The 11,768-nt window shown below is 30.8% G+C and overlaps 4 protein-coding genes across 4 annotated transcripts in view; 1 reads left to right on the top strand and 3 right to left on the bottom strand.

The window, feature by feature from the left end:
* Window positions 1-658, bottom strand: part of HELRODRAFT_166554 (hypothetical protein) — a gene marked incomplete at both ends in the record, with an annotated part of 2,124 nt that extends 1,466 nt beyond the window's left edge. Inside the window, one exon of the mRNA XM_009011793.1 lies at window positions 206-658. Within this exon, the coding sequence (XP_009010041.1) occupies window positions 206-658 (453 nt within the window). The remainder of the gene's footprint in view (window positions 1-205) is intronic.
* Window positions 659-1,399: 741 nt separating this feature from the next.
* On the bottom strand, window positions 1,400-4,033 carry HELRODRAFT_166553 (hypothetical protein; the record flags this gene model as incomplete). The annotated part of the gene is made up of 7 exons (XM_009011792.1): window positions 1,400-1,495; window positions 1,564-1,827; window positions 1,952-2,092; window positions 2,543-2,604; window positions 2,812-3,243; window positions 3,426-3,614; window positions 3,778-4,033. The coding sequence occupies 7 exons, from the start codon at window positions 4,031-4,033 to the stop codon at window positions 1,400-1,402; spliced, it is 1,440 nt and encodes a 479-aa protein (XP_009010040.1).
* Window positions 4,034-5,471: 1,438 nt separating this feature from the next.
* Window positions 5,472-8,311, bottom strand: HELRODRAFT_166552 (hypothetical protein; the record flags this gene model as incomplete). Its single annotated transcript, XM_009011791.1, has 9 exons — window positions 5,472-5,870; window positions 6,048-6,160; window positions 6,255-6,303; window positions 6,447-6,644; window positions 6,712-6,939; window positions 7,016-7,077; window positions 7,143-7,571; window positions 7,631-7,822; window positions 7,948-8,311. The coding sequence occupies 9 exons, from the start codon at window positions 8,309-8,311 to the stop codon at window positions 5,472-5,474; spliced, it is 2,034 nt and encodes a 677-aa protein (XP_009010039.1).
* A 379-nt stretch (window positions 8,312-8,690) lies between these two features.
* On the top strand, window positions 8,691-11,442 carry HELRODRAFT_189998 (hypothetical protein; the record flags this gene model as incomplete). Its single annotated transcript, XM_009011790.1, has 6 exons — window positions 8,691-8,906; window positions 9,279-9,492; window positions 9,628-9,863; window positions 10,115-10,224; window positions 10,300-10,383; window positions 10,632-11,442. The coding sequence occupies 6 exons, from the start codon at window positions 8,691-8,693 to the stop codon at window positions 11,026-11,028; spliced, it is 1,257 nt and encodes a 418-aa protein (XP_009010038.1). The 3' UTR covers window positions 11,029-11,442.
* Window positions 11,443-11,768: the final 326 nt, after the last annotated feature.

Raw genomic sequence — 11,768 nt, 5'->3', positions numbered from 1 at the left:
TCAACAATTGATCAAAATTTGTTATAAATTTCAGCATCATTTAACAACAAAATAAATAAATAATAGAATATTTATATATAGGATGAGAAATAAAATAAAAAATTAATGAAATAAAATAATACAATTAGGAAGCAGTGCATATCAATATCAATGACAAAGTTTTAAAAAACGTCTGAAAAGGTAGCAAAAAACCTCACAAAAACACCCAGCCGTCATCTTCAGCGACTCTTTCGACATCAATCTCCTCTTCATCATCGTCCTCATCCACTCCCTTCTCATCATCATCTCCCTTCTCATCATCCTCTCCCTTCTCATCATTATCTCTCTTCTCTTTTCCACCATCATCCATATTTTTATTTTTAGTCATTTTTATAACTGTTTCCTTCATTTTACCGAAATCGACAACAAAAATTTTTCCAGATTCAGCCCACTTTGTCTGCGGCGCTTGGTTTTGGAAGTTCCTTTCCAGCACTTCGTTTATTTTTGGAGGATACTTTGTCCTTTTACCTCTCACTAGATAACACCAGTAGTATTTTTTTGCGGTTTCTTGGTTTTTGGAACAATTTTCCTCGATTTCATCATCTTCACGACCATTTCCGCTCTCAAGTGCATCACATCTTGTTTCTTTATCTGTGTTTTTGTTAATGTTAATAACCATTTCGATATCATTATTATTTACTGTTTAATATTATTCAATAATCTGAGGGAAAATTTATTTACTATTTGATATTATTCATTAATCTGAAAGAACATTTTATAATTTTTTTTTACTTTCAATTTCATGCTTGGAGATATCAGACCTGTCTCTACTTCCACCATCTTTCATTCTGTTTTCGTTCATCTGGTCAAAATCTTTGAGTTTATAGAAAGTATTGATTTAAGTTAAACATTTCAGGAAAAATTGAAAAATTCAATCTTATTTTATATAATACTCTCTCTCTTTTTCTTTCTCTCTCTTTCTCGCTCTCTGTCAATCTCTTCAACAATTTGTAAATATACTAAATAACAAAAAAATTGTATAGGCACACACGCATGATTAAACCACCACAATGTTACATTATATGTAACAAAATGGCATTTGCATTTAAAAAATTCCATTGTTTCTGCGACTAAATTATAGTGAATATGGGCAGTGTAATGAATAAGATGGCTGCTCATAATGTTGCGGCAACCTGGTTCGAATTCGTACAGATCCATCCCCACATATCACATGCATGTGCGTGATTCAGGGATAACGGGATTCACGCAATTCACATGCACTGTGCGTGTGTGTTGATGAAACCTTTGATAATTATTTGGGTGGCACTCGTATTTAAAATGTGTATACATCTATTGAGAAAACATTTTTTTATTGTTGCTTGCATTATCAATTTAATAACAGGTAGAAAAGAGAAAAATATTAACCAAGTGAGCTTGCTCTCTCCACAGACCACTTCAATTTTTTCATTTTCAAGTACGCATCAGCTCTCAATAAATAATTCTCGCATTTCTTAATCTTAATTTCACAAAAAGTTAAAAAAAAACACTGACGTGTAATTTTAAATATGAAGATGAATAGCCAACCGTCGTATGTTCTTTATATTCGATCGGTATTGAGATGAACACTCTACCGAAGTTATTTTCCGAAAAATTCTCACACAAAATCTCCAAGCATTGATGCACAAGCAGGCCGAAACCTCCTGTTCCCAGTAAGGGCATTGCAAGACTTTCTAAATTTTTTTCTCTAACTATGTCGAAGGTTTCTTTCATGAAACTTTTTAAAGACTTGATAATAAAAGAAAATTCAATTATAAGTCCAAAAATGATATCTGATCGTAAAAAATTTATCTGTGATGAAAATTCAATTTATTTTTATTATGAACACTAAACTGACTTGAATATTGTCCTTATATACGGCGGGCGATCTACAGAGCAAAATATTTTTGTAATTGGATGAATGACCTTCTGTTACCAAAACAGTTCGCCGGCCCAAGTTCTTCAACTTATCTACAATTTCATTTTCAAAGTCGGTTCCAGCAATTTTTTTCACCTTCAATCCTAAATCTGTAAAAAGGTGAAATTCGTGGTCGGCGATCACCACGAGTGCATCCGCCTGTTCAGATGAAAAGGTTCTTTCATGTGAATTTAAATTGCTTAAAATAATAATAAAACTGGATCTCTAAGACATGACTGTGAATAAAATTTGCTATGAGAATTGACCGCTTTCAACCAACCAACCAGCCAGCCAACCAAATAACCAACCAATCAATCAACCAACCAACCAGCCAACCAAATAACCAACCAATTAATCAATCAACAAACTAATCAACAAACCAATCAATCAATCAACCAGCCACAAACCAATCAATCAACTAGTCCGTCAAATAAAGCATGATGTGAGGTACAGAAAACAAACAAATGAATATAATATACTTAGCTGAACGTTAATATTACAATTTTCATTACATTTCAATAACTTCCTTTTTTTATCAACTTATAAAAAAAAATTTTTTAGAAAAATGTTGAAAAAATCAAAATGTGACAAAATGTTGTAATATCTCACTTTCAAATCAAATAAATTTTTACTAGAAAGTTGAAGGCAAGTGCCACTGCGAAACTTTATTTCTGAAAATTATTAATAAATTTTGAAAATTATTAATAAATTATTTGAATACATGCGCGTCGGTTGACTATTTTTCATACAATTAAGTAGAAACTATCAATCTTTCAATTTATTTCAATTTTTTCATAAATATTTGCATCTAAAGAAAATGCTTTATTTTCATGCATGCAATGATAATACAATAATAAGCAACTTCACAAGCACTAAACCTCGCTCATTATCCATATTTATCAGACTTTGCATTTTGGGAGCCATCAAATCAACGAAGCTTTTACAATCAGTGAGGAAATTAACATTAAACCCTTCACAATTCAAATCTATCAAATGGTTTATAATGGCATTGTTAAGGACGCTGGCGAATTTCATACCATCACATTGCAAGTGCTTTCCGTAATCAAGTGAGACAGTTAAGGAGGTTAATTTCGAGCCACTCCATTTATAATCTTTGAAAATGTTCTCCAATTTTTTGATGATGTAATCGTATAATTCATGTTCACTTTGCCGAGAAATGCCTGAATCAGTTACTATGTAATAGATTCTTTGTGCCGGTAGGCTGCCAGCTTTTGTATGCATGCTTGATTCAAAATATGGAAAACTGAAAAGAACTGACTGTGAGAACTCTCTTCTAACTTGTTCACCAGCTTAAATATAATGAAATTTTCATTTAACTGATTACCCAGTTGATTCATTTATTCATTCATTCGGTCGTTCTTTCGTTCGTTCATTCGTACATTCATTAATTCATTCATTATTCACTCGCTCCTCATTCAAAAAATGAGAACATCAAAAACAACCAAATGAAACCTTATAAATAGATACAAACCATTCTTTAGGATGTGGTCAAGGATTGGATTGGTCTTAGTGACCCTATCCACAAAGACAAGCAAAACATCTGACTTCATTTCAGTTACATCAGCACAGGCATATAGAAACTTGCAGTCCTTGCTGTTCTTCAGTTCAAAAAATTTTCTCCTTCCAATCTCTGTTCTGTCAGATATTTCTGAGCTGGCAGCTGGATAATAAATAAAATTTAAAAAAAACACTGGAGTAGGCCTAAGTGAAAAATGGAACAAGTCTTCTACAGATTGAAATTAAAAATCTGATTGGTTATTTCAATTTAGAGTAAATATACTTATAAAAATTATTACCTAAATATAAATTTAATTAATTATTACCTCCACTGACAATAGTAGTGACATTTTCAGTTATAATTATATCCCCAATAAGTTTACTTGCGTCGATATTTTTCAAATCTGGCTCGACATATTTGATTTCGAAAGAAATTTTTTTATTTTGTTGGTCCTTGTCAGCAAAGGCAACCTTTTCCTCACATTCGATCATCCTCTGTTTCATTGCATCAGCCTGATCTCTTAAGATTCTACATGCTCTTTGTAAATTGTCATCTATCCTTTTTTCTACTAATTTGTTCATGGTGTTCAGTTGGGATCTAACAGTTTTAGAAGGGTACTGAAGACGAAATTTTGTTCTTTTTCAATATTAAAATGTGGAAATACAATAAAATTAAAAAAAAACAGCATAGCAAGTTTAATTAATTATAAATATAAAAATATATATAAATAAGTTGTACCAGTTATTTTTATTATTTATTGTTTTTTAGTGCTCAGATCAGGATCAGATCACAAATAAATAAAATAAAAGACTAAAATTTATTAACTTATTAAATTATTAATTTATTAACAAATTAATAAACTCACACATTTACTCAGATTATTTCAACAATAAGAATTAAAATAAGAACAATAATAAGAATTAAAACCGTTTCCAGGATTGCTTTCTACGTAATATTGAAAATTAACCTTCGCAAATAACCATGGAAATTCCCATGAAAACCAAAAGTGATCTAAAATTAGCTCCACGCAAAGACGTTGCAACATTTTTGCATCTTTGCTTTTATATAACAATCGCATCAAATACATAGACCTAGACATGTAAATTTATATACTAATAAAATCGTATACACACACACACAGAGAAAAGAAAGAGAAAGAAAGAGAGAGAGAGAGAGAGAGAGAGAGAGAGAGAGAGAGACATTTAACTTATACATGTATAATATGTATGCTAAGCATGTGACACACATGCCTAACAGAATTTTTCAAATTACTAATTTATTTAACAAAAAAATGACACGGATTTTAGTGAATGCGTTATCTAAAACGTCAATTTTCACGAATTAAATTCACGGTTATACAAATTCCTTCAAAACAATCCCCTAGAAATATTTATAAAAAGTTGAAGGTTGACTTTAATGCTTTCCTCTGGAAAAACGGAATGATAGATCGGTGTTACAGAAAAAATGTTATATTAAACGACCATCCATTAATAACTTCAGTCAAAACCATACTTAAGGGCATGACCGTGTATAATTAAAATTTCAAAATAGATTATTTACACAGACACACACCACACACAGACGCACACACAGACACACACACTCACACACGCGATATATAATTATAGAGCTTTCAAGTTTTTCAAGTAATACAAGTAAAGAATATCGTAATCGGATGGGCCGAAGAATCATAACATTTTAATATGGGTAAGGTACACTTCCAATTTCTTGGTTGGTTGTATAATTGATTAATAGGTTGATCGACCGGTTAATTTGTATGTCTAGTGGCTATAGGAAATAAGAAGGTGAGTAGGAATAAACAGAAAATTATTTCAAGTAATCAATTGTAGAATGTTCTCAGCTGATGTAATTTAATGTCTCAGCGTGAAACAAAAGAGCGTAACTACCATGTTCTTTCAAAAAGTTATAGTAGTAGTGGTACCTACAATAAGTCAACAACAACAACAATAATAATCATACAATAATAATAATAAAAATAATAATTCAAACAAATGCAAATCAAAAGCTATGTGATGGAATGCATAAATCCAAGACCCGGACAGGTATCCTCAAGACTTTGATAGCCGTTTCTTCTTTATCAGCATTTTCCACAAACTCCATCATCTCGGCATATTTGACGATAAAAATTTTTCCAGATTCAGACCATCTTGAACAACTTGCCTCGTTTATGTAGTTCCTCTCCAGCATTTTGTTGATAGCATCTGGGTACCTAATATTTTTTCCATTCTCTACGTAATACCAATGATATCTTGCAACATTTGCCTTGTTAATCTTAGTTTCGGATGCTGTCGTTGTATTTGATTCTGCTTTAGACTCATCTTTTTTCTTGTTTCTGGAATCGTCTTTCTCTAAAGATTGGAAACTTTTCTCGTTCTCGTCATCATTGTTAGCAATAACCTGTCAAACACGCATTTTCAAAAAATGTAAATCAGTTTACAAATTTTTATTATTATCAAATAATGAAGATGTATTAACATTTTCAGTGCTGAGTTGATCAAAGATCTGTGATGATTGCACAGAAGTTATTGTTGGGATCGGGTTTTCAGAACTTCCAAAATTTTTGATTACACCTACTTTATCAATAACGTTTGTTTCAAAGTCTCTCAAATTTGTTTCCCTTGATGTGCATTCTGATGTATCCATACTTTCCTCTTCTTCCTTCTTATCATCTTTGCTCATCAACCGATCTGAACATAAATATGAACATGGAATGACAGCATACAAAAGTATATATAAGTTTCAGGGCTTGTCATATAACACATCATTTAACCATTTAATTACCTTTTTGATAGAACCAAATAGATTTAGACCGGCAACCGACTTCAAACATCTGCAATAAAATATACATTCCTAGAATTGAAGCAATTAGTTTATTAATTTTATGCGGATTTAAATTGAATAATTTTTAGTATTTTTACCTCAAATTACATTTATAAATATCGCATAAGTAACTTTAAATTGCAAACAGAGAACCTCAACTATTTGGCGATCCATCGGAACAGCCACTACAACCTTTCCAAAATCGTCAGTTTGAAAATTGTTTAACAAAATTTCAACGGACTTTTCCATCTCCAGACCATAATTACCCGACCCAAGAAGAGGCATTGCCAAGCTTTTCAAACCCATCTTCTTCATAAGTGCCAACGCTTCTTTTAAACAACCATCTATGCACTAATCAAAAAATATTTAGACATGATAAGACATGATAGTCATGTTTATCAACTCAAATTTAATTCACCCTCTCTTTTTCAGATTTTTCCTCGGAATAAATGGTGCGACAACAGAAGATAAATTTGCATTTCAATTTATCACCTCTTATATAAATAATATTGTTAATTTTTAACTTTGTTTTAAGCGAATTAAGTTGTGTTGTGAAGGAGTTTCCAAGTATTTTCAAAATTTGTTTACCTAACACTGTCGTCTCGGGACTAAAATTTTGATCAAATATGACGAGTTTGGCATCCACCTGTCAATGAATATATTAATCGGATGTTTGCTTATCATTTAGAAAACTAAATTTCGGAACATGCATCAAATTTTACCCGAAGATCAAACAAAGAGCCTGCATATAATTCCAAATATGTGCCACTTGTAAGACTAGCGCCTTCAAAAATTAAACAACGTTTTAAGAAATTAGCAAGTAAAAGCTACATTGAACAGCAAGCGCACCTAAATTATCAATATGGCCTTCGACGGAGGCATTCATGAGTGGAGTGATCAAGTTTAGATCATTGTCATCTGGAAAAACAAAATTGAGCTCCGTTGCAAATTCTCTTCTAGTTGAAAGGTTAACCATCAGAGATTTGTATAAGCAGGTAACGAATAAGTTCTTATTTCCAAACAAAAATACAAAACCATTTGTGGGGATGGATATGGATACGGTTGGTTGGCTGTTTATTTTGAAGTGGCTAAATAGGATTTCAAGTTGCTGATTTAACAATGCAACCAACTCAACATGAAACTCTGGAGTATACAATTTTTTAAAAATGAGAGGAACAAATATCAGACTTTTACATCTTAACCTCCCACCATCCAGGACAATAGGTGCTGTTTCTGTTTCAGTGGTTAGATATTTCATCTTTTTTTCATCAACCCTAGCTGAAATTATTATTATGTGCTACTCAAAATACTATTTATTTGTAATGTTGAAAACTTACCCTTTACAACAATGTAATCCAAAAATGGATTCTTTTTTGGATTTCTTCCGGAATGGTCGATGAAGAACAAACAGTAATCTGAACACATATTAGTGAGATCTCCAGTGTATAAAGTTACCTTACAGTTTCTATCATTTTCAATTCCACCACAAAATTTCAGAGATTCATTTTGAGGTGGTTCTTTTAAATCAGCTAGAAAATTACAATAAAAATAGAACAATTTTAAACAAATTAAAAACGAAAATTTGCAAAAATTTAATAAATTTAGACTGATAAAATCCAATATAAAGTTTAAAAAATGTAATAAGATAGTGAACCTTTTATAATGGTTTGTGATTCAGTTTCAATGCTGTCAATCTTCCCAATAACATTGTTAGAAAATTGTGCTTCATTCATTTTCAATGAACCAACAAGATAACTGACATTGAGATTTTTCAGATCAGAATTCTCAAATATAAATTTTTGATTGTTGATATTCTCTTCAGCTACTTTTCCTTCCCTTAACTTTTTCATTTTTAATTTTAGACTCTCACCATATTCTCTGCACCTTTCGGAAATAATTTGTACATTATGATCGATCATTAGCTCGATTTCAGTTCTTGTTCCAACCACCATCACTTTTTGACTACAATTTATTTCATCTTTAAAATTCATTTTAAAATTATCGTTTTTTTCGGCCATTGCTAATTCGTTTATAATAGTCGTAATCGGAAACGAAAATTCAGAAGTGAAAGAATATTATATGGAAAACTGTTTTGCTGGAATTTCCAGATTTATAGAAACTATTAATAGCTTTCGTTTTGTAAAAGTGTAAAATTTTCGTACGTTGAAGTTTCAACTTAATTATTAATTTATATTAATTTTTTTTTTAATTTATTAATTGTTTTAAAAAGTTTTTATTATTTTATTTTATATATATGGGTTTCATTAATAAAAAGTATCTTAAATAGTTTCAGTTTTCCATAATAGAATGCATAATTGAACATTAATCTAATGTGATTAACAAAACAAAGCAATTTTTTGCAAATTTAAACAAAAACAAAATTTCTGTTACTAATTTATGGCAAGTTCTCGGCAGGATGAAGAAGTCCAATCAACCAATGACGACGCAGTTAATTCTAAATTCTCTGCCGTAAAATTAGGATACTGGCAAGATCCCTACATCCAATTTTTTTCAAAATTCTCATCTGCTATTGATAGGAAGCCCCCAGAGTTGAACAGGGGTTACTATGCCAGGGTCAAGGGCGTCGAATATTTATTGAAACAGTTTTTGAAGGTTAATTCAATTCAAATATAATTAAATAAAATTAATTAATTTTCAAATTTTGCATGCATATTGTAATTGCTATATAAAAAAAATCATATATGTTTGAATTTGTTTCAATTTTTTTATTAAGTAAAATGAAATTTTCTTCAATAACATGTGACATGTCACACCAAAGAACTCCATACATGTGTCCAAAAAACTCCATACATTCGTCATATAATGTAAAAATCTTCTAATTATATTTTTATTAAAGTAAGTTAGTATTATAAAATTATATATTACATACAATCATACATTATAATTATATAATGTTATATTATTCGGTTAAAAATAGAGTATTTGCTCATCATATAATATTCATTAATTAACAAAAACCCACAGAAAACAGACTTGAAATGCCAGGTTGTAAATTTAGGTGCAGGCTCTGACACAAGGTTTTGGCTTCTGTCAGATCAAAATCTGGTCCCACTAAAATGGGTTGAGTTAGATTTTGAGCCCGTGGTCAATAAGAAAATTAGGATCATCAAGTCTAAGAAGTCACTGATGTGTAAGTTGCAGGCCAACAATCATGATGGCTCATCTGACTCCATACCGGGTTAAAGAATTTTTTCTCTGGAATTTTTTTTTTCTTTTTTATTAATTTATTATTTTTCGTCATCGTAATATTGTTTTAACATAAAAATTACAGTTTTAAAATGTAGCTACTCTAATTTAAATGTTACTTTTCCAGATGTTCAAATAAAGCCAACAGAAATACATTCAAACATCTACCACATCGTTTCGTGTGATCTGAGAGATGTGTGTCAGTTCAAATCCTGCATAGATAGATGTAGCATAGACTGCACAATACCAACAGCATTCATCTGTGAGTGCGTTTTTATCTACATGGACCCACACTCGTCTTCCTGTCTGGTTAGGACAATTTCGGAGATGTTTTCTGACATTTTCTTCATCAATTATGAACAGGTTCGATAAAATTTTTTCCATTGTAATTGTAATTTGTAATCCACTTTTTTCTTTGTAACTGTAATTTCCTTTGTAATTGTAATTCCAGCAGTAGTAGTAGTAGTAGTGGCAGTAGCAGTTGTAGTAGTATTAATGTTATTTATCATTTTGATGAATTCATTATCGTATGATTTTGTCTAATTTAACAAAAACAACAATTTAAAGTTTAAATAATGATGATAAAATGATGAAATTGAAAATTTTCTCGCCAGGTAAATATGAATGACAGGTTTGGCGAGGTGATGCTGTCGAACCTGCAGAATCGAGGATGTGCTCTGCTCGGAGTTCAACACTGCCTCAACTTTCAGACACAGTTTGATAGGCAAGCTGCTTCTCTCATCTTTACCATTATTATTATTATTATTATTGTTTTTATTTTTATTATTCTCATCAAAAGGTTCCTAAAATGTGGCTGGAATGGGATTGATGGTGGTGACATGCTTCAGATATACCATGGCCTACCCCAAGATGATGTTCAGAGGTTATTATTATTATTTTTATTTACATTTTATTTTTATTATTATTATAGTTATAGTCATTCAATTTTGTTAGCTCCTTATCAATATATGATTTAAATATGATCTTCAGTTTAGGGTCAGTTGTTTGTAATATGTTATTACATACTGTTGTTTTATTACTGCTATCATTTATAATCATTCTATTCAATTAATTATTATCTGTTAATTAATTTTAATTAATTTTAATTAATTAATAATTTAACTATTCGAGGATTGAGAAGATAGAATTCCTAGATGACATTGAAATGTTAACACAACTTTTCACACATTACTGCATCGTTTGGGCTTACAAACACTCCACGAAGAATACTACTACTACTACTGCTACTGCTGCTGCTGCTACTACTACTACAAACGCTGTTACTGACTTTAGCACTGTCACTAACGATATTTCTACTATTCCTGTGTCCAGTATTGCCAAGTCAATAGCTGCTGCTACTACTTCTGCTACTACTGCTGTTACCACTAATATTACTACTTCTACTTCATTACTTGATGATAGTGGTCATAGTAGTAGTGGTAGTGGTAGTAGTAGTGGTGGTGTTGTTGTTTCTCAGCTATCAGGCAAATTAGACTTTTCCGATATTTCGTTATTTATTTATAAATGATGATTTTTTTCAAACTGTATTTATTTATTATTAAATAAATGTATTGTACATAATTATTTTGTTTTTTGGTTTGTTGTTATTATAATATTGTTGCTCTAGTTGTGTTATTGTTGTTTGAATTTGAATTCAAAATTTTGATTTTGTGTTTTTTTTGCTTTTGAATGTTCATCAAACTTATTAATAACTATATTAATAATAATAATAATAATAATAATAATGAGATAATAATAATAAAACGATAAGAACAGACTAGTTTGTTTGTTTGCATGTGAAGAATGCCTGATATTTTCCATCATTTTGTGAGGAACTTTGACATTTTGGTTACCTATTAATTTTTTTAAATTACTTTATTAACTATTTAATTTTTTATTAAACTAAATTGTTTTATTTAAACTAATCATTCATTCGTTCGTTCTTTCGTTCGTTTGTTCGTCCGTTCTTGTATTCATCCGTTTAATTGCGAACTGTAATCCGGTAATAAACACAAACAACGCTGTTTAGTGTATTAGACATAAAAACTAAACACCTACAACAACTAACATTGGAATGTTATGTGTGTGTGTGTGGTGTGTGACTAGAATGGTAATGTGTGTATGTATGTATTTGTGTATGTATGTGTGTATGTACGTTGTACAGTGGAGACCTCACACGAAACACGTCAATACCTTTCAGAGCCAACCGAAATTCACACGCTCGTCTAATACCTACGGGCGTTTATGGGTATGTGTATGTTTGTGTGG

Source organism: Helobdella robusta (assembly GCF_000326865.2).
Source record: "Helobdella robusta unplaced genomic scaffold HELROscaffold_10, whole genome shotgun sequence".
Lineage (NCBI taxonomy): Eukaryota > Metazoa > Annelida > Clitellata > Rhynchobdellida > Glossiphoniidae > Helobdella > Helobdella robusta.
This window is presented reverse-complemented; position numbering and strand designations above follow the sequence as displayed.